Source organism: Amblyomma mixtum, chromosome 7, assembly GCF_055824585.1.
Source record: "Amblyomma mixtum isolate Tamu chromosome 7, ASM5582458v1, whole genome shotgun sequence".
Taxonomy (NCBI): Eukaryota; Metazoa; Arthropoda; class Arachnida; order Ixodida; family Ixodidae; genus Amblyomma; species Amblyomma mixtum.
In genome coordinates this window covers 50,737-71,956 of record NC_143018.1, presented here as the reverse complement: position 1 = coordinate 71,956, position 21,220 = coordinate 50,737, and the positions used below count along the sequence as shown (strand labels likewise).

The 21,220-nt window shown below is 50.1% G+C and overlaps 1 protein-coding gene across 1 annotated transcript in view; it reads left to right on the top strand.

Moving 5' to 3' along the window:
* Positions 1–17,511: 17,511 nt before the first annotated feature.
* LOC149334772 (transcription factor glial cells missing-like) overlaps positions 17,512–21,220 on the top strand; it is a gene marked incomplete at its 3' end in the record, with an annotated part of 35,470 nt that continues 31,761 nt past the window's right edge. Inside the window, exons 1-2 of the mRNA XM_089553662.1 lie at positions 17,512–17,521; positions 19,315–19,553. Coding sequence (XP_089409788.1) covers positions 17,512–17,521; positions 19,315–19,553 — 249 coding nt within the window. The remainder of the gene's footprint in view (positions 17,522–19,314; positions 19,554–21,220) is intronic.

Below are 21,220 nucleotides of genomic sequence, written 5' to 3'. Positions count from 1 at the left end.
CAGACTTTTTTCTATTCCCGAGAATAAAATCGACGCTCAAGGCGCAACATCATTGATCGGTAGAAGTGGTTCAACGGGCCGTGACGAGGGAGCTAAACAGCATTCCGGTCCAGGCGTTCCTGGAGGCGTACGAAAACTGGAAAACTCATTGGCAGCAGCGTGTAGGTGCGGAAGGGTGCTACTTTGAAAAATTATAATCGTTTGTACTATTCTCACGAATAAATTTTATTTAAAAAAATTAGTCCTACTACTTTCAGAACAGACCCTGTAAAATACATGTACACTATCGAACTTGAAGGACATGAAACAGAAATTGAAAACAAGAAGAAAAATATGAAAACATGAAACACTAGTCTTCCTTTAAGAACAATCCCTTCAGTGTTTTCTTAAACCTGCTTAGTGAAAGATTTTTGGTTAATAGGTCTTGAATGACTGGATAGCTATTTATTAAATCCGCTATCTGACAGCTTAATCTTTGATGTCCATAGTTGGTTCGAGATCGGGGCTTGACTATGATGTTCTTCCTTAAATCGTACACGCTTTTTTTTCGTGGTATTTTGTTTCAGAGGTAGATTTATCCAGCCGGTACTGGCGATAAATTTCCAGGCTTAGTCTGTATTTGTAGAACTGAGGCATTTGGAGTATTCCATACGATTTACAGTAGGACGCACAGCTATCGGACAGCTCCAAGTTACCGATAGCGCGTATTGCTCTTTCTTGTATTGATAGTAGGGAATCTAAATTTGTTTTCGTCGTGGTTTGCCACACAAGAGAACAATAGCTAAAACGTGAATGTATAAGACAGTAGTACACCTGCCGTTTAATAGAAGCTGGCAGGTAGCACTTCAGTCTGCTTAATAAGATGCGTAAGGCACGACAGAGATCAGTTCTAAGTGTATGGATGTGAGCATTCCATAAAAGACTTTCGTGGAATCTGACACCTAGGAATCTGGTAGTAGAAGACTGTTGTATGTCCAGGCCATTAAATTTTAAACATGTAATAGTATGCATTTCCGTACCTTTGGAGCGAAAGAGTACATACTTTGTTTTGTTTATGTTTAATGCGAGCCGGTTACTTCCCAGCCATGAGGTTAAGCCCAACATCCAATTGTTTGTCTCCCTAAACAGCGCATCTAAATCCCTACCCGAACAGAACACATTGGCGTCGTCCGCATATAAAACGAAATTCCAAGAAGAAGATGGTTTGGTTTGGTTTATGGGGTTTAACATCCCAAAGCGACTAAGGCTATGAGGGACGCCGTAGTGGAGAGCTCCGGAAATTTCGACCACCTGGGGTTCTTTAACGTGCACTGACATACACTGGCCTCTAGAATTTCTCCTCCAAAGAAATTCAACCACCGCGTCTGGGATCCAACCCGCGTCTTTCGGGTCAGCAGCCGAGCACCATAACCACTGAGCCACCGCGGCGACCCAAGAAGAAGAAAATAGAAGGCAATAGTCGAACATATTTATGAGGGTAATAAAAAATTCTGACATATATACGCTTCTATAATTGCGGCCGCACACACGGTATACCTGTGATCTCCCTTCCATGACGATTCGTACAACTGATGGGCGCCCCTACGTTGATTCGCTATGTCGCATCTTCTACTCGTACAACTCATTGTGGTCTGTAATGCATGGTTGTACACTGTAAGTTGCGTCCAAGTAGCTCAGATTATACACAATCTTCTCTCGTCCTCCTCCTCCCTTGCCTCACTGCGCATCCACCCAGAGCAGAATCATAGCCTGGTGCAAAGCTTTACGAAAGATGCAAACCATCTTCTTGCTCGCCTTGCACATTATATCGAATGCTTGATCCGCTTCAAGTAATAATTTCCAAAACGTGTGGCCAAAACGTGGGGCTTGGTACTGAGGGGATGGCCCCCCACGTCTGCAATCCTATCTGTTTAATCTGCGGGGGCCCGCACCTCACCAGCTCCCGCGAATGCACCGCGAAATTCATCAAGTTGCCGCAGCCAGGGCCCAGGACGCCACCCAAGGGAGCCAATGCCGGCGCTACATGGGGAGGGCGGCAGCGAAACAACCAGAAGACGCCACGGCGTGGCGTGATGCCTCCCCCTGGCAAGACAGCAACAGTAACGCCACCACCCGGAGCAGCGGAGTTCCCAGCTCTCAGCGCTTCATCTGGCGGCGCCGCCTGCAACCAACCCAAGGTAGGCAGCTGGGCGAGGGTCGCCTCCTCTCCTTCCCCTCCTCCCTCCTCCCCCACCAGCACCGCCGAGACACAGGAACTCAAGCGCGAGCTCGCCCTCTTGCGAGCTCAAAACGAAAAACTAGCCAGCGAGCTTAACTCGCTCAAATCCCAATTCCATACTCCGCCCGCGTCGAGCGACGAGGCAGAAAACATAACAGACAGGGAGATCCCTCCTCCTGTGGAGAGTCGCGCCGCGGCCCTGGAGACCCGGGTGACCGCAATTGAAACACAATTGGCTGACCTCCCCAAAATTATCCATGACACCATCGCGCGTCAGGTGGAGAGTGTCATCGCACAGGTGACACAAGCCGTAACGCACATTATCCAAAAACGGATAAAAGATAATCCGCGCGTCCTTAAACGCGTAGGACCCATCAGGGACGCTAACCGCCCCTCAAAATTCAATAGAGCTATTCCCGATGAGTTTGACTTTTCTGAAGACTCCTGCACGTCTGCGCCGGGCACTAGCGGACTGGGGAGTCTTAACAACGTGACCCCACCCTCCGCCTCCGACCATGGCCCCCAACCCTAAGTCGCGAGCAAGAACAACTCAGCCGCTTACACTAACGCAGTGGAACTGCCGAGGTCTCAAGGACCACAAGAAGCGGACTCATCTCCGCCTCTATCTTGAGAACCTTGAGTTCCTCGTCGCCGTGGTTGCCCTTCAGGAACCCGGCGCCGGTGCCAAACTAACAAACTACACTACATTTGAACACAACCCGCAGACATGTATACTTGTTCACAAGCGATACACTGCGCAGGAGGTCACACTTCCCACAACACCGTCTTTCCCATACACGATGGTTTCAGTGCTGCCCCTAAAGCGGTCTGACCCACCTGTACACATTCAAATATTTACTGCCCACCGAAACTTAAGAACGTCACGTTCAATGAAATTTTCACTCAAGCTATGCAGGTGGCGGGTAGGGATCCCCTCCTAATCGTCGGCGATTTCAACGCCCCGAGCAGGCTATGGGGATACGCCCAGGAGGACAGGCGTGGGAGGAAGCTTGCGGAACTTCTTTCCACACTTGGACTCACCCTGCACACTGACCCCGCCAACCCAACACGTGTCGGCAATTCCATTCAACGAGATACCTGCCCGGACCTCACATTTACACGCAACATACGACATGCCGACTGGCTGAATACAGAGGACACTCTAGGTAGTGATCACTGTATAATCAAGACAACCATTTACATGCGTCCCCTGAAACGCCCACTAAAACAAGCTCGTATCCCTGACTGGACGACTTTCCGCACCTCTCTATACCTATTGTAGAGCCCCTCCAGTCGGGATACGACGCCTGGTCCAGATCGCTCACGTCTACGCTCACACAACACGGACAGCAGATACAGCTCACAGAAACACAAACAGACGTGGACAACCACCTTCTCCACCTTTGGGAGGCCCGTCGCAGCCTCACGAAGCGATGGAAGAAACAGAAACATAACAGACGCCTAAAGAACCGCATCCTCGAACTCACACGACAGGCAGCGGAATATGCTACTCAGCTAGCCGACACTAACTGGGTGGACCGGTGCAACGCGGCTGCTCGCCAGATGTCTGGCCGCAACACGTGGCGTCTGTTCCGCGCTCTCATCGATCCAATACAAACACGCACGGAAACCCAACGCCAATTACATAGGGCCTTGCACAACTTTACAGGAACGACAAAACAACTAGCGCACACGCTCAGGGATCGTTACCTGTGCACCACTAAGGACCCCCGGCAGGCGGCGTATTCGTATGCAGGCGAAGAGAACACGGAGCTGGACAAGCCGTTCCAGCTCCACGACCTCCGGGCGGCCTTGAGCAAAATGAAGCGGAGCACTGCACCCGGCCGCGACAAGGTTACGGTCAAGCTCTTGGCCAACCTTCCCGACGCAGCCTACGCCGCGCTCCTCAAATACATCAATAGCATTTGGGACGGAGAGACTCCTCTCCCTCTCGAGTGGAAATCGGCTCTCGTGACCTTTATTCCGAAGGCCGGCAAACCTATTGATGTGGAGAACCTTCGCCCCATCTCCCTCACGTCTTGTGTCGGCAAGCTGATGGAGACGATGGTGCGCGACAGACTCCCCGATTTTCTCGAAACACAGCACACTTTCGCGGACACCATGTTCGGTTTTCGCCCTCACAAGTCTGCACAGGATATACTTCTGCAGCTTCATCACGACATCTTAGATCCTGTCGAATGTCCCCACAACGACAAGGTGGTCCTGGCCTTGGATCTTAAAGGCGCATTCGACAACGTCAAACACGAAGTAATCCTGGACCACCTCAGTAACACCAACTGTGGCCACAAAACATTCAACTACAGTCTACATAAAACAATTTCTTACAGACCGTCAAGCCTACATACGCATACAAGATGCGGAACACGGGCCATACACCATCGGCTCGAGGGGAACACCTCAAGGCGCGGTCCTGTCTCCCCTCCTCTTCAATTTGGCAATGCTTCATCTTCCCTCCAAATTGTCCTCTTTGCCCGGGATACATCACGCTCTTTATACGGATGACATTACAATATGGGCCACGCAAGGTAACCTGGGCCACATGGAATCCTGCCTGCAAGCAGCGGCGACCCTAGTCGACGACTACGCGGCCTACTGCGGACTCCAGTGCGCCCCGTCTAAATCAGAATTTGTGCACATACGTCCCTCCCCTCGGGACACAACTCCGCTTTGCATCAGTCTCCCCTCGGGACCGATCCGGGAGTCCAAGGAGATCCGCGTCCTTGGTCTCTTCATACACCACCAACGCAGAGTCGACACCACCCTAGCCAAACTTCGCACGGTGGGAGACCAGGTGGGCCGCATGGTCCGCCGGGTCTCCAACAAGCGGGGCGGATTACGAAGCAAGGATGCACTGCGGCTTGCCCATGCTTTCGTAACGAGTAGAATCCTCTACTCAACCCCCTACTTGCACCTGCGCAAACATGATGATGACCAACTAGAGGTCATCCACCGGAAAGTCATCAAGCGGGCTCTCGACCTCCCGGTCACCACGTCCAACCAGCGACTTCTGGCCTTGGGCGTGGTGAACACATTTCGGGAGCTTCGAGAGGCCCACTTAGTTAACCAATACACGCGTCTTGCACAGACCACGTCCGGTCGCCGCCTGTTGGACCGGCTACACATCAAACATGACTACCATATTGAGGAAAGGGAGAGAGTGCCAGAACCCTGGAGACGCGCCCTCCGGGTCTGACCTCTTCCCCGCAACATGTCCAGAGAAGACCATAGCGGTCGTCGCCAGGCGCGCGCGGAAGCGTTGGCGCGATACTATGGTAACCAACAACATGTGTATTACGTGGACGTTGCCGGCCCACACCACGGGGTGTGGTACACGGCCGCAGTCGTACACAACACAAACACAGTCAACGGGCTCACTTTCAAAGCCTACAGCGCAACACACGCGGAGGAGATTGCCATTGCTCTTGCTCTCACTACTCCCAAGTCGAAACACATCATCACCGACTCGCGAGGGGCCTGTCGGAACTACGAGTTGGGCTGGGCTCCCCCGCTTGCCTGGCGCATACTGGAATATAGCTGTCGATCTGAAGATCCAATTCCACGCAACCTGATTTGGGCCCCCGGTCACCAGGGACTCCAGGGAAACGAACAGGCCGATCAGGCCGCCCGCGCACTCTCTCCCCGGGCTATCTCCCTGTCCTTGGAAGGGTACTCCCAATCAGACAATCTGGCCATTACATTCAAACAAATCACCGATTACTACAAGGAGGAGCACCGGCGCTACCCGGCCCCTTGTAAGGGTCTGGATCGCGCTGACGAGCGCCTCCTCATCAAAATTCTTACTAACACTGTACTGTGCCCGGCGGTGCTTAAACATTTCAATACATCCTTTGATGGCGCGTGCCAGTTCTGTGGGGAGGTGGCTGACACCTTCCACATGTTTTAGGCGTGTCAGTCAAACCCATCCATCCCCCCCCAACCCCAACCCCACCAGAGAGGACTGGGAGGCGGCCCTGCTCGGCTTTCAGGACCTAAAGACCCAAAAGGCCTTGGTTCACCGGACGCGGGCGGCGTTGCTTGCCAATGGGGCCCCGGAATAGGGGCTCCACCTAGTATTGTGAGGGGAAAGGGCCAATAGGGCCTACCCCAATCACCTCTCTGTAAATATTTATTGCATTATAAATGTTTTTCACCACCACCAGCTCAAATGCACTAAGAAATATTGCTCACAAGCACCCGAAGTTTAAGATTGCAGTTGGTGCTGAAAAACGGTGGTCAGAAGAGTCGGTTATTGAACTTTAGAGCCTCGGCATACCTAAACTTGCGCGCAAAGCCAAGCTTTAAAATGTGTGCACCCGCCACCACGGTTATCATAGAGACTGCACAGCCCCGGTGTCTGGCTCGCTTGCCGCCGCACCTCTGAGTCACTCTAAGCGCCCGTCTCGGCTGCGGGAGGTGGTTGGTTCAAAACCCACCGCCGGACACCCACCGGTGAAAATGGGTACAAGCGTCCCCCGGCCTGGCGCTCGGCTTTCTTTAGGGGTGTACGTTTGGGAGAAGTCATAAAAAAAGGGCCACAAGTTGGGCTTCTACCGCATGAGGAGGATTTAGGGTTGCTTGACGGTGGAACTTATCTCTCATCCGTCAAGGCAACTATTTGGTCTACGACCCTTTTCCCAAGCATCTCTCCCTAGAAGAGCCGAGCACCAGGCCAGGGGAAATCTTGTACCCATTAGACACCGGTGGGTACCCTGCGGCACTGGATATCGAACCCAGCACCTCCCGAATGCGAGGCGGATGCTCTGCCACAAGGCCACGCTTCGGTTGGCGTCCGCGACAGGACACGAACCTGCAATCTTCTGATTCGAAGTCAGACTGCTGCTGATGCTGCTGCGGTGAGCCAGCGGAACAGTGCGAGGGTTGGGCGTTCTGTGGGTAGACCTGCAGGATGGTGTGTGTACACCGTGTCTCTGAGGGAGTTTTTCCTGCGGAGGGGCTTTCTTTCTCCTCACGTAGAATAAAAGGCCGTTACGCTAGGGCGTGCGTGCGCCCAGTGCCAGCGTTAGGGCTTTGCTCGCGTTCGAACCGCGTTGGCCGAAGGGTACCTACCACCTTTAGCAGGCTGCGAGGTCGTTCGAAACTGGGCTTGACCCGCAGGGGGCGCAGCGGGGCTTGCGGAGCTTCTCCCAAAAGTACACCCCTGAAGAAAGCCGAGCGCCAGGCCGGGAGACGCTTGTACCCATTTTTACCGGTGGGTGTCCGGCGGTGGGTTTCGAACCAACCACCTCCCGCAGCCGAGACGGGCGCTCAAACCACTTTTGCCGCGCCGTTGCTTCCGCAATTCCACTCGGGATGGCCATTGGTCAATTTTTTTTTTGTAGCGAGAGCTACACGACGCTACCCAGTCGAGCATTTCGCTACCCAGACGAGCATATCAACGTCCATCGCTATTGCGACGTCTGAGTGTGTCTTTGGCATGTAATTAATTAATTACTTCCCATCAACCAAATCTGGAGATTTTTACCCACTACCTAATGCAATAAAACTTTTTTCTTATATCTTTACGGAACTACATGAACGTGCGGACGAAATTTGCGGACACTTTTTCATGACGCGTACATAACCTTATAATGTTTTCGCTTTAAACACAAAAATTGGTTTGGTTTGATTTGTTTTGGTTTATTGGGTATTAACGTCCCGAAGCAACTCACGCTATGAGGGCCGCCGTAGTGAAGGGCTCCGGAAATTTCGACCACCTGGGGTTCTTTAACGTGCGCTGACATCGCACAGCACACGGGCCTCTAGAATTTGGAGGATATCGCGATAGCCTGTTGCAGCGCTGCCAGGGAGTCCACGGAACGCCATCGCCCGTTCGGCGCGACGCCTTGCCAGTTGGAAACACCTCTGAACGCAACGCATTTTTGAGGAAAGGAAATGGCGCAGTAATTGTCTCATCTCGGTGCACGCCCGAACAGCACCATAAGGGAAGGGAGTAAGGTGGGAGTGAAAGAAGATGATGATGAAAACATTTATTGAAAGCCACAATGCCTTAGTTGAAGGGAAGGCTGATCGGGTCCCTAGTCCGGGACGCCGTTGGTGAAAGCCGCTGCCCGTGCTCTGGCGACGAGGGCTCGTTGTTCCTCGAGGTCCGAGCTGGACAGGGCCTCCTCCCAGCCCTCTCGCGTTGGCTGATTTATGATGTCAATGCTGTCATTTTTCTGGCAAGCCCATACCATATGGTACGTTTGCCTTCTGGCCACAAAATTTGCACTGTGCCGAAAAGGACTCGGGCTCAATGGCGTGAAGTGTAGCTGGATTATTGAAAGACATATAGTTTGTAGCCTGCGAAGGTGACATTCCTCTGATTTACTGAGACCCTTAGCGGGCCTCGGGAGTGTCTGCCTTTCAAGGCTCAAATGTTGTAATATTTCTGGATATGTTGTTAAAGGAGAGGGGGAGCCTGAATCAGTAAGGGAGGACGTAGAAGGATTCCGGGGAAGAAAAGCTCGGGCCGAAGCGTGTGCGCGCTCGTTTCCTTCAACTCACTGGTGACCTGGTACCCATATTAATTCCTTCCATACTCAGGCTGTTTCAAATAACGACTGGAAGAGCGCTCCTGCAGAGGCTCGGATACCGCGAGCAGATGCGAGAAATGTCGAGGACGGCAACGATCCCCGACGAGCTTCGCAAGACCCTCAAATTAGCTCCAATACCAAAAAACATGGATCCCAACCTCCATCGAGGCAGAAGAGAAGCGAGGGCCGAATTCATTGAGAAAACATACGCTCCTCAAGCCACGACCGTGTATACAGACGCGTCTTGGAGAGGAGGAGATACCAAAATCGCTGTAGCGGCGGTGGTAGCCGTTGCTCTAGCGGTGGCGGAGAGCTATAGAACCGGGCGGTCACTAACAATACTCACGGACTCTCAAACAGCCTGCCGAAATTACATGAATGGCAGGATAGGTCGTCACGCGCTCCGTATACTCCTCGAAGCGAGCGACAGAATTAAAAACCAGGAAGAACAAAACGACAAGATCCCACACAAAACTGTTTAGGTACCGGGGCACGCGGGGGTGGCAGGGAACCAGGAGGCCGACAGGATAGCTCGAGGATACATTACTTTCCGAGCATCCGACGAGACCGCCGAACTCGCGCCAGCACACAGGGAATACTCGGCCATACTACAAAACTAAAGAGGCAGAAGAATGCGATATCCCCCACCGCACAAATCTCTCAGCAGAGAGGAAGCTGTCACTTGGAGACAATTACAAACAGGCTCTTTCCCAAACCTACATATACTAAACAAAATGCATCCTACGATATACACGGACAAATGTCCCTGGTGCGACGAAAAACCTACTCTACACCGCATCACATGGGCCTGCCAAAACATACACGTGGTCCCCAAAATACAAAACCCGAGTGCGGAGCAGTGGGAGACTAGATCTGCTGTCCAGCGACCGCTGTGAAGACCAACAAGGTCTGGTACAGCGAGCTCAACGGGCGGCAGTGGCCAGCGGAGCCCTGGACTGAGGGCAACCGACCACTGATTAGAGGTGGACGACTTCGACAGAGAAGGCTCCTGGGGGTAGAACCAAGACGTCTCTGAAGATGCCCCCAAACCGCAGGAAACACCATTAGTGTAAATAAAGTTTTCCCTTCCTTCCTTCCCTTCCGTTCAGCTGAAGTCCTACATTGACTAAGAATTTTGCAGTCTAGCGGCGTGATTCTGCCACGCATATAATGTCTATAAGCCGCCTGGGAATCTGTAACTATGTATTTCGATGCGGAGTGCGTTGCGGCTAGGGCTATCGCTACTTCCTCCATAGCCTGTGTATCCCCGTTACGAACTGAAAGCACGTCCACGACTTGCATTTGGTGCACCACTGAGATTGTTAATATGCCTTGTACAGGACCCGCAGCGTCCACGAAGAAGGCTCCTTCTGTTGAACAGCACTCGTTCATCTTCTTGCTCCTCGCCACTCGTCTAGCATGATGATGCTCCGGGAGCATGTTTTTGGGAAGCGGAAGCGTAAGGAACTTGCTCTTCCACTCTTTAGGTATATCTTTTCTCTCAGCCACTTGCTGCGGAAAGCTAATGTTTAAATCTTCTAAGACCCTGCGGCTGGTCGTAGTTGTGGCCAGTCGCATTACCTGGCTTGTAAGATGGGCGCTAATCAATTCATCAGCCGTGTTGTGTACCCCTAGTTTTAGCAGACGCTCCGTAGATGATTTCATGGGTAGGCCGATTGCCTTCTTATAAGCCGTTCGAATGATAACGTCCAGGTGGTTTAGAAATCGAGAAAGAGGTGGCGTAATGAAGGAAATGCTGCATTTTACCGGTAGTCATCTATGGGGCAGACACGTGGAGGCTAACAGAGAGGGTTCAGCTTAAGGACAACGCAGCGAGCTATGGAAAGAAAAATGATAGGTGTAACATTAAGAGATCGGAAGCGGGCAAAGGGGGTGAAGGAACAAACGCGGGATATGACGTCCTAGTTGAAATCAAGAGCAAGAAGTGGGCTTGGGCAGGGCATGTAACGTGAAGACAAGATAACCGCTGGTCCTTAAGGGTAACGGAATGGATTCCAAGAGAAGGCAAGCGTAGCAGGGGGCGGCTGAAAGTTAGGTGGGCGGATGACATTAAGAAGGTTGCTGAGATACGGTGGCCGAAACTGGCAAAGGACAGGGTTAATTGGAGAGACATGGTAGAGGCCTTTAACCTGCAGTGGGCGTAGTCAGGCTGATGATTATGATGATGAACTAAGGAAATGAAAACTTAATGTAATGATGGAGTAACTGTCTCGCATACCTCGGCGGACACCCGCAGCCCCGATTATAGGTCGCCGGTTCGAATTGCTGCCGCAAGCTAGGCTCTAATACCCGTGCCACACGGACAGACTTAATGCCATTAAGTGCTTACTGCCTTAAGTTTTAATGGCATTCGTGAGGTGCCACAGGCATAAATTTAATGGCATTAGCCTTACTGCCATTCGCGACCTACTGAGTTCGCCACCACTCATCCGCCCGTGCAATGCGTATACTCTCGTTCCCATTCCACACGCAGAAAGGCATGCAGCTTTGTTAGTAACAACTTCCTAACCAGTAGGAAATGGTTAATAACTTTCAGTCAGATGAGGCATCTGTACCGCATTTTCGATGCGAAGAGCGCCTTTTCAACCAGCGTTATTGACAGTCGACTTTGGTGCTGACATGCAAGTTTATGACAACTTTTTCGACTTGTAAAGCAGGAACAGCCGTATTTTCTGAAAAATCGTTTTTATATTACATTTGAACAACATTTCCCATATATTGTGCTCATTAGCAATGATTATCTTCAATTGAAATTTTTGACTACCTTGCAAGCGTTATCGTCATCGTCACTTTCGATAATGGCATTAAATGTGGACGTGTAGCACCAACTCCGAAAATAATGGCATTAACAAACTTAAGGCCTTAAGCATTTACTGCCATTTCTTGTGAGCGTGTGGCACGGGTATAATTTTACTATTAAGCTTATGCTGCACGAAATGGTGACTCGTATCATCCGGAACATTCTGCGACAAACAGTTGGCATGATGCGATATTTTTTTGACGCGTGGTGCTCACAACAACTACTACTACTACAACGCGGACAGCTTTTCGACCGAACCAACAACAGAGACGCCGCGTTTCTTTCCATCGCGATAGTACGTAGCTTATACGTCCGTGTTCGGCACGTTGGCACAGGACGTTACAGCGTCAGCGCTGCTCCGTGGACAAGGGATTTGCGTTGACTACTGGGCTCGACAGAGCGCGATACACAAAAACGAAGAGAAAAAAAGGAGCCATTACCCGAACGCTCGAAGTATACGACGATATCTTGCGCACGCGACGGCAACAAGCAGCCTCACTGGGAGATAGGAGGTGGATCCGGCCATAAAGCAGGCCGGGATATCGAGGACGGACGCCGGGGATTAGCGACGCCGTTAGCGCCCCTTGGCGGCGAGCTTCTCCGCGCGACGCGTGCTCAGCCGCGTGTCTCTGGAGCGAGATTACGGGCCATTGTTGCTGGCGAGAGAGAAAGGGTGGCGACTTATTCTGACGGCTTCGATAGAGAGGCCCGCCGATTGCCGCCCGGAATCGGAGGAAGAACCGTCCGCGTGGTTAATTTATGGTCTGTGCAGTTGCTGATTGCCATATGGGTACTTTTCCGCGTCCCCAACACAGTTGGCTAGGCGCTGCATGAGCGTGGAGGAACCCACTGTTTCCGAGGCATGCCTATGCGTCCTTTCGTCGCTTTTGGTGACTCTGCCGTACTCTCGCATTGTCAGTCTTTCTTATTTCAATTTTATTTCGAATCTCTTTTACGAAAAATATAAAACACTTTTTGGACCCATAGCCAACGGCTAGTTCGGGTCCAAGTACACAAAATATGTCAAAGCAAATTCAAAAACAGCAGACTTATACAAAATAACGTAAGCGCAGTACAAGATCTAAATAACACTAGTGGATAACATTCGGCGAGACAAAAAAAGTAAGAGAATAGCTTTGAAAACATGACATGTGAAGAGAACTTTCAGACTTCGAGTGTTAGTACAAACTGTGTTACATACAAACTACATAATAACAGAAAACTGACGAAAATGGATTTCAAGTTAAATCAATTATTTCAGTTAAGTGTTTTTTAAACATACCAGTAAAATTGTGTGAATTTTTCAGAGAAATGGGTATCGCGTTCCAGATCTTTACCCCCGCAGGCTGCACTAAACGCTCAGCATACACATTCCTATCCAGAGGCTCACCATATGTGTTTCTATCCAGAGGCTTATTCAATAGGCGCTCATTTGTAAGTGAGCGCTTGTCTGTATCATCTGCCTTCCTGTGTTGCTGTGTCTTAGCTCGGCGCTCTGAACCGACTCGAACTTCTGCTTCGCTGAGCTTTTAGAGAACGCGATGGGAAGCGTATCAGCGCTTACTTCCTTCTCTGTTAGCCGAAAATATCTGGGCTAGCCTGCAGTGGTTGTTTTCCATATGATCGTTAACTATCTTGATCGCTTGGCTATATAGAAAGGCTACTTCTCGCTCAGTTCGTTCAAATGTTTGTTCAAATGATTTTCATGTTTCATATATTATAGAACACATGTCATCTTGACAAGGGCATTCATCTTCAGGCGTACGGACTTGAACCTACCTAACCCTCACAAAAAAAAAGTTTTAAACAGTCTGTAGAGTGTCTATAGACTGTCTATAGACAAATTCTAAAGAACAGTCTATAGGCCATTCAAATGCCATAGACAGTCTATAGAAAATCTGTAGATTTTTGGCCATACACTTTTAGTAGACTTGTTTATAGACAGTCTATAGACTATAAATAGACAAAAAGAAATATCTATAGGAAGCCAATAGAGCCAATAAGGAGTCTATAGACTGTCTATAGACCATTTTTATGAGGGAAGGGCGTAGTTGGTCAGCCCAACCGTGCACAGTGAGTTTGCTTCGTTTAGCTTGGGTACAGTGTACGGAAAAGATTACTCTCCGCGGCTATACACTTGCGTGCGTGTGCCTTAAATGTCCGCCGTTAAGCGAGCGGGCAGTCATTGACCGTTCTTCAAAATATTTGCACGATTGCTGCGGCTGTCCCGCGTAGGGTGGAAAAACTAGTCGTAGCGCATTCGAAAGTGCAATGTGTCTACATTTCAAAAGTGCGCATTGTTAATACCAACTCATTTTGAAGCGTGTGTGGGAGTGATATACTGAGTGCGTAAAACGATGTTTTAGTTCGACTGGCCTGTCTTTGTGGTTTAAAAATTCATCAACAACACCGCAGAGACGGAAGTTTCTGCATAGTTTAAAAATTCATGGGGGCATTTTGCTGACGTTAAGTGCGGTGAGGCGAAAGCCTTAAGCGCGGTGTTGCTGCTTGTGTCACTGATGTGCGGTTGGTTGGTTGGTGAACATTTATTAAAACAGTCAAGGGGCCGAAGGCCCAGATCTAGTGGTCGGCCAAGACTCCTTGGAATCTGGCAGCCTCTAGAGCGAGACCGATGAGCGCTCGTTGGTCGTCTATAGGCTGATGCCCACGGGGAAGCAAGCTACCGCCCTTTGGCTAAATAAGGTTCACTGACTGAACCCAAGAAAGAACCAGGTGGCTTCAGAACAGCAGCTTAGCTCCTCGTAACGATTGCTTGGACGCAGCAGCCTCGCTGTGCTGACGTCGACGCGTGGGTTAGTTCTGAGGAAAGGCGTGGCAGCAGTGCAACACCGGGAGCATGCAATCAAGGAAGGAAGCGGTGAGAAATACAAAAAAAAAAGAAGTTTACGCTGTCTCGCTGAATTTCGCGATTCGCGCAGTGAATGTTTGTGCTGCTATGGCCCATTTCTTCTAAACGGCTGCCACTGCAACCACTGACTCAACGGCTGCTGTAGTGCGACGCCGTAATATCCCTTATGGAGAGCTGCAAACGAAAAAAAAAAAGCTATGGACCGCAAACCGTTCTGCACCATAAACTCAGTCGGCAGAGCTAACGAAATTACGCGCCCTCTGTTTCTTTTCTCACCTTCAGAGGTGCGTTGGCGTCGTGCGTCGCACGGAAGCCCAAGCAACAGCCGCCTCCCGCCGCGGCCTCCCAGGTGGCGTCCATTTGTCAGCGGCCCATTCGTCCCAGCGGCAGCAGCTCGTTACGACGCCACGCAGTATACCGACGCGCTGCTGCCAAACAGGCCCGGTGTGCCGCCCAGAGTGCCGGGTTGGGTCCGGAGCTAAATGCGCTGTTAAGCGAAAAATCACCACCCGCGGAGACGCGCACATATCGACCCTCTGTGCTCGCAGTCCGCGCACGCACCTATAGGCTGAATCGTTTGCGCGCAGGTGCTCTTGGCTCGATCGGTGAGCCCACGTGCTCTGCAGGACTGCCGGCGGCAGGGTTGCTGCTGTTGTTTCCTATTTGCTGCTCTATACTGCAGCGTCACGTGAAGCCCTGAGCGGACTGTGTTTCAAGTCCGCACATTCGTATAGCATTGGCTAATGCCAGCAAATGCAATCGCGAGTTTTCTCAAGGAACGACCAGAACATAGACGTGGTCCCCACAATACAAAACCCGAGTGCGGAGCAGTGGGAGACTCTGCTGTCTAGCGACCGCTTGAAGACCAACAAGGTCTGGTACAGCGAGCTCAACGGGCGGCAGTGGCCAGCGGAGCCCTGGACTGAGGGCAACCGACCACTGATTAGAGGCGGACGACTTCGACAGAGAAGGCTCCTGGGGGTAGAACCAAGACGCCTCTGGAGATGGCCCCAAACCGCAGGAAAAAAATGCTAAGGTTAAGCCTAGTCAGATGCGAAGCATATTGATGGCTAGGCTTGGTAATACATGGCTTTACTTGGTTGAATACTTGGTCATTTTAATACAACCACTAGAAGTGTAGCAAGGATTGCCGTGGCAGCTATATACGGGATCATCGGTCTGTGTGGCACGCTGCAGCTTTCGCTTCTCGTTCAAATCAGCCCTGCTTCTAGGCGGCATCCCAACACCTGGCTGCCTCTTAAGTGCCCGGAGAGCGAGGCAGCGTCACGTGGTGAGCCGCCGCGCCTCTGATGTGGAGCCTCCACCGCCGCGGCCGCCGCGCGAGCCGGCAGCCCATCTCTCCCCTGCTGTGACGTCATGTTGTCACGTGGTGTCACGTGATCACGGTAAAGGTCAATGGTAGCTCCGCCGCCGCGCTCGACGGGCTGTAGAGTAGCTCTAGTAATATGCTTCGCATAAAAGCATTAGTGAAAATAAAGTTTTCCCTTTCCCTTTCCTTTCAAGGCAGAAGACAATCGGGCGCGCTTCGTCGGGATTAAGGGATTTCAACGGAGAGGGATTTCCAAGAATGCATATAGCCTCGGAGTGACGTTGTGCAGAGCCCTCCGACTGCGCAGCCAATTTTCGGCAACAAGCGCGAAGAACTGTGTAACAGGATGGGAATCATTCTCTTCGCAGGTTCTGTTGCTCACGCATGTCTATAGCGCGAGCTCTAAAGCAGTGAGGAAAGGGAGATCAGCTTGAGTGCTAAGCGCCGTCACAGGACGCGAGTCAAGAAAGGTACGTATACCTCGTTCCGTATTCTATAACCATCCTTTCGGTTCCGTTCGGTCCCCTCCCTTATAAAATGGTCTATAGACAGTCCATAGACTTCTTATTGACTCTATTGACTTCCCATATATATTGCTTTTTGTCTATTCATAGTCTATAGACTGTCTATAGACAAAAGCCAACTAAAACTATATGGCCATAAATCTATAGACTGTCTATAGACTGTCTATTGCATTTGTATGGCCTATAGACTTTTGTCTATAGACTTTATAGACAGAAGTCTATAAACACTCTATAGACTGTCTAAAACTTTTTCTGTCTATAGACTGTCCATGGCATCTGTATGGCCTATAGACGTTTGTCTATAGACAGTCTATAGACTTTATAGACAGAAGTCTGTAAACACTCTATAGACTGTCTAAAACTTTTTCTGTAGGGTTGCAGCCATTGGTCGCTGCTGCCATAGGGAGTACACGTGATGCATGGTCGTGAAAGAAGCATGCCCACGGTGCCACTTGTTGCTTGCATGAACGCGCCCATGTCGCACTGGCCGACGCCCACGAGTGGACGATGACGCGTCTGACACGCCCGAGATTCATCGCCCCTAATTCAGTCGCGGCAAAGAAACGGGGCGTCGTTCGCGACGAATCGGAGCAGCGTGTGACTGAACCGGACATGGGCGACCAACTAATCGTTTTTGACACAAATGCATGGCATATACACCTTCCTTCATGACGTCATTCAGCTGAATAATAATGTTCTCTATCCCCGCACACACCACATATAGAACACAGCGGATACGATGTCATGCCCGTCTTATGCATCCATGCAGGAGTACGAGCAGTGCCCATTCGAATTCGAACAGTAGAGTGGAGTAGAGTAGAGTAGAGTAGTGTAGTAGAGTGGCCTGGGCCACTCCACAGGGTACTGAAATACAACGTGGAGTACAACGCGGAAAGGTATGTGGTGTTCGCTTCCTTCAAGAGAACAGGAGCCCTTCACAGTACAGTTCAGGACATTCTCTACCCGATTTGAAACCAGTCATGCAGAAGAGAGGTTTCACGCCTTCTTTTAACATTCCTGCAGGACACTGATCTTGACTCTAAATGGTGACGGTGTATGGTCTTCTGTGATTTAATGTGTGCGTAGATGGTGCCTTCTGGAGTGGTCTGTGTTATTCTTTGAGATGGTGACTCGGCAATGACTATGTTCTACTATGACTGAATATGTGTATAGATGGTGACTTCTGGAGTGGATAATGCTGTGCTGTGAGCGGACGTGTGTGGTGCGCATTTAATTGAGCGGCTGACGACGTGCGCAGCGTCGTCAACCGCTCAATTAAATGCGCACGGTGACGGGAGTGGCATATGTTCTATTATAAGCGATTGTGTGCATAGCTTGGCAGATCTGACCTGCTTTAGGACATTATTAATTATTAAGTCTATTTCAAGGAGTGTACCATGTGTTATGCCAATGTTTATATTATGTTTATGTTTCTGAACTAGCATGCCTTTTTTCTTTGGATTGCTTGAGGAAATCGGTCAAACTTCTTTTTAGTTTTTCTGTGCTATGAATTGTCTAGATTATATATAGTTGCCCTTTGCACAGCCGCTTTTAGAAATGTTATCCTTTACCATGTATTATGCATTTAATGCCCACCTGCTAAGGTCTCAACCAGAGACTGGCAGTATTTCAAATAAATAAATAACATATAAATGACGCTACGGTGGATCATTTGCCGGCAGAATAAGCAAGGCTAATTCCACCTGTAGCATACATCAACTCAACTCAACTCATTCAACTGAAATGCCGACATCAGGTGGCCACACTTAAAACATTGATTCGGTTGGTCATGATGCGGTCATGAAGCATGGTGTATATATCATGCATTTGGGTCAATAAACAATTATTTGCAAGTGAGAGCTTTTGCCGCCTGCGTCAATTTGTCCGTGTGTGTGCTCTCGTACGTGGTCTGCAGTGCAAGCCCAACAGTTTGTGCTTTTGTGACTGTGATTAGCCGTTTTGCTTTCCAACCTGCGTTGCTTGCGTCATGGCCAAACGAAATGAAAAGATAAAATGGGCCGTTACATAACACGGCTCCAGAACTCGCCTGCGGCGATGTGGTCTGTATGTTATATTGGCTGCTGTCCTTTAATTGCGCACTTGGATGATGGCCACTTTGTGTAACATCGCTAGTTGCCCTTCCAAAAACTCTGCATGTACTTAATGGACGTTAAAACGAGTCAGTAGGAAGAAACAGCGTGGTGCTTTAACCATCACGATGCCAACGCAAGCATGACGTGTGCTGACGTCCAGTGCAACGAATGAGTCAGTATTTGTTGAACAACCTTACAACAACTACAGAGTTCCGAAAGGTTTGTTAAAGTTTTTAACAGCACTGAAATAATTTGTTCACTTTATGTTGCGTTTTTTTTTGGCCCATTTTTGTGCACGTACCCACCCTGCTGATAGTCTTGCACCCCATTAAAGCACCAAACTCTCGGGCTCCTTTCCGCAGTCGTTATCGCAATGCACCGCTGCCAGTTCCGAATGAAGTGGATCGGCTCGCGAGCGATGCAGTCAGGACTGTCACCTCGCGCTAACACGTTGCGAGACAGTGATGACGCAACCTGTCGTTACACCCACCCTTACCACGAGTGTTGCAGCGACAAAAAGGGACCACATATGGGCCCTCTTTTTCACATTTCGCCTGCAATAAAAACGCGTTTTTTTTTTTCTTCTCAACAGATGTTGATTCTTGCCTAGCGACGCGCGCGTACATTCAAGAGCGTGCGTAGTACGCGCTCTCCGCCGCCGCGGGCCACCTCTCCATCGCAGGGAAGAAAAACGAGCGAGCCTTGGACGGAGCCATCGATCGGCCCGAGCCTCGCTCCCGCAAGAATCGAGCCTTGTCGTGGTCACGCGTATATCTGCGCAATAAACAGCTGGCATCGGTGGCGGTCCCTGGGCGCAAAAGGAACACCCCGGGGCCTCAGCCCACCGTCGGAGCGGCGGCGCTACGATTGGTTGATCCGACACAGGTGCGCAAAAAAAAAAACAGCGGCCAATCAGAGCCGGCGGCGGCGGCTCTCACTCGCTGATTGGGCAGCGCCTCCCGAGGCAGGCCAACCGGAGCGCGCTGCCATTGGTCTGCGGAAGGTGGGGCTCTTCGGATGCGGCCGCAGGCTGCTGCGTGACGCGTGCTGCCGGCCGGGACGTGCGAGAGTCGCCGATGACCGCCGCGGACGAGGACTGTTGTGTTGCCGGGCGAACTTGGACCACCGCCGCGCCGCGGAGCAGGTAAGCGTACCGGCAATTCTCTTCAATGTGGGTGGGAAGAAACGCTCGAGGAGTGGATCAGTACTACGCTTCGGGGCATGCCGTTTTCGCTCGCGTTTTGTTGCGGACGTGTGTCGTTGGCTTTGCTTCGGCAGCGCGCGCACCGCGAACTACGTTCCCCGATGTTTCGACTGCGCCTCGCCGCGTCGTGATAGAATCTCCCGTTTCCGAACGAGACGTTTGCTTGCAGCTCAGGCATGTCTAGCCTGCAAACATGTACTGCAACGCTGGGGGAACTTCTCATGAGCAGATATGGGAAGTACCTTCTTTACGTTCTCCCGCGCAGTATACTGCATCGTGATTGCGTATAGCGGACCATGGATGAAAGCAACATCGTTATGCGACGAAAAGCATGGGACGAATCGCTCAAAGTATTCTCTTCAACCTAAATGAGCTTTTTCAAGCCTTGGCAGAGAAAATGCTGCGCCACTCAAGCAGTCGCTTATACAAGCGAGAGAGATGCGTTGGCGAGATTCTATTCCAATTTTGTTCCGTCTTCATTGTTTCCCACCTCATCGTGGTCTCTATAGTAGCGCCACGCCTTCTCTATATGCAGGGCGATAAATTGAAGCACATGGTTACGTTACATCGGGCCGCATACTAACGTCCTACACTTGTCCGCATTCAGTCTCAAAAAGGCTCACTGAATTTCAACCGGTCACTCAACGAGTCCTTGTGGGTCAACATCAACTGATTAGAACCAGAATATTACTGAGTTGAATCTCTCAGGTGTTAAAATGTTCTCTACTTATTTGACTGCACCGAATATCGATTGCCTAAAGGTTCTTTGGATCTAAACTGAGCAACCTCAAATGCTTGCAAATCAGCTGAATATGAACTGAACTACGCTCAAGAACGAACTCTGCTGCGCTTTTATTTATTCTAACGGAACGGTGAAAACGAAAATCCTAACTAATGGTGAAAGTAGTACATGGAAACAACATCAATGAAACATTGCAAGGCCAGTAACAACAATAGAACATTAATTGAACGGTAAGAAAATGTCACGCAGACAAGCAATGATCATACTTCAGGCATTGATCAGCTTTTTTTTTTACACTGTTAGTGCAGGAAAATACCATAACTTTGCAGTTATATCTCGTCTCATGTGCCTGCACTATACTACACACAAATGGATCCGTAACCCTTTAGAGCACTTTAATTAACATCTGTAAACTCTTTATGCCTAGTAAATAAGCGTGACCACGGAGTACCGTATACCGAGACAGGTGAGATTGCATTTGCGCTGCATTGCATCGTATTGTAGACCTTGCTACTACTTGCCCATTTCAGAGTGTTGGTACAAGCTGTTTGCTCCAACAACTGACGGGTGTGGTCCTGGAACTTCAGTGCTTGAGCCGAAGTTGCATTTATAATCATACTGTGGGTGTTTAGAGTATGTCTATGCGAGAATTACCTTAGATCTTCTATGTGATGCATCAGAAACATTATAAAAAAAATTGTTCGGAGTATTTCTAGACTTTAGACCTCCAAACATAAATACTGACTATACTATTCACAATCTACTTGGCAAAAAGTAGGCCCTGGAGACTAGCACTATACAAGCCGTTTGATTGAGGGAGACTTAAAAATATGTTCTTGATTGTGAAAGTTCAGTACACTCATCG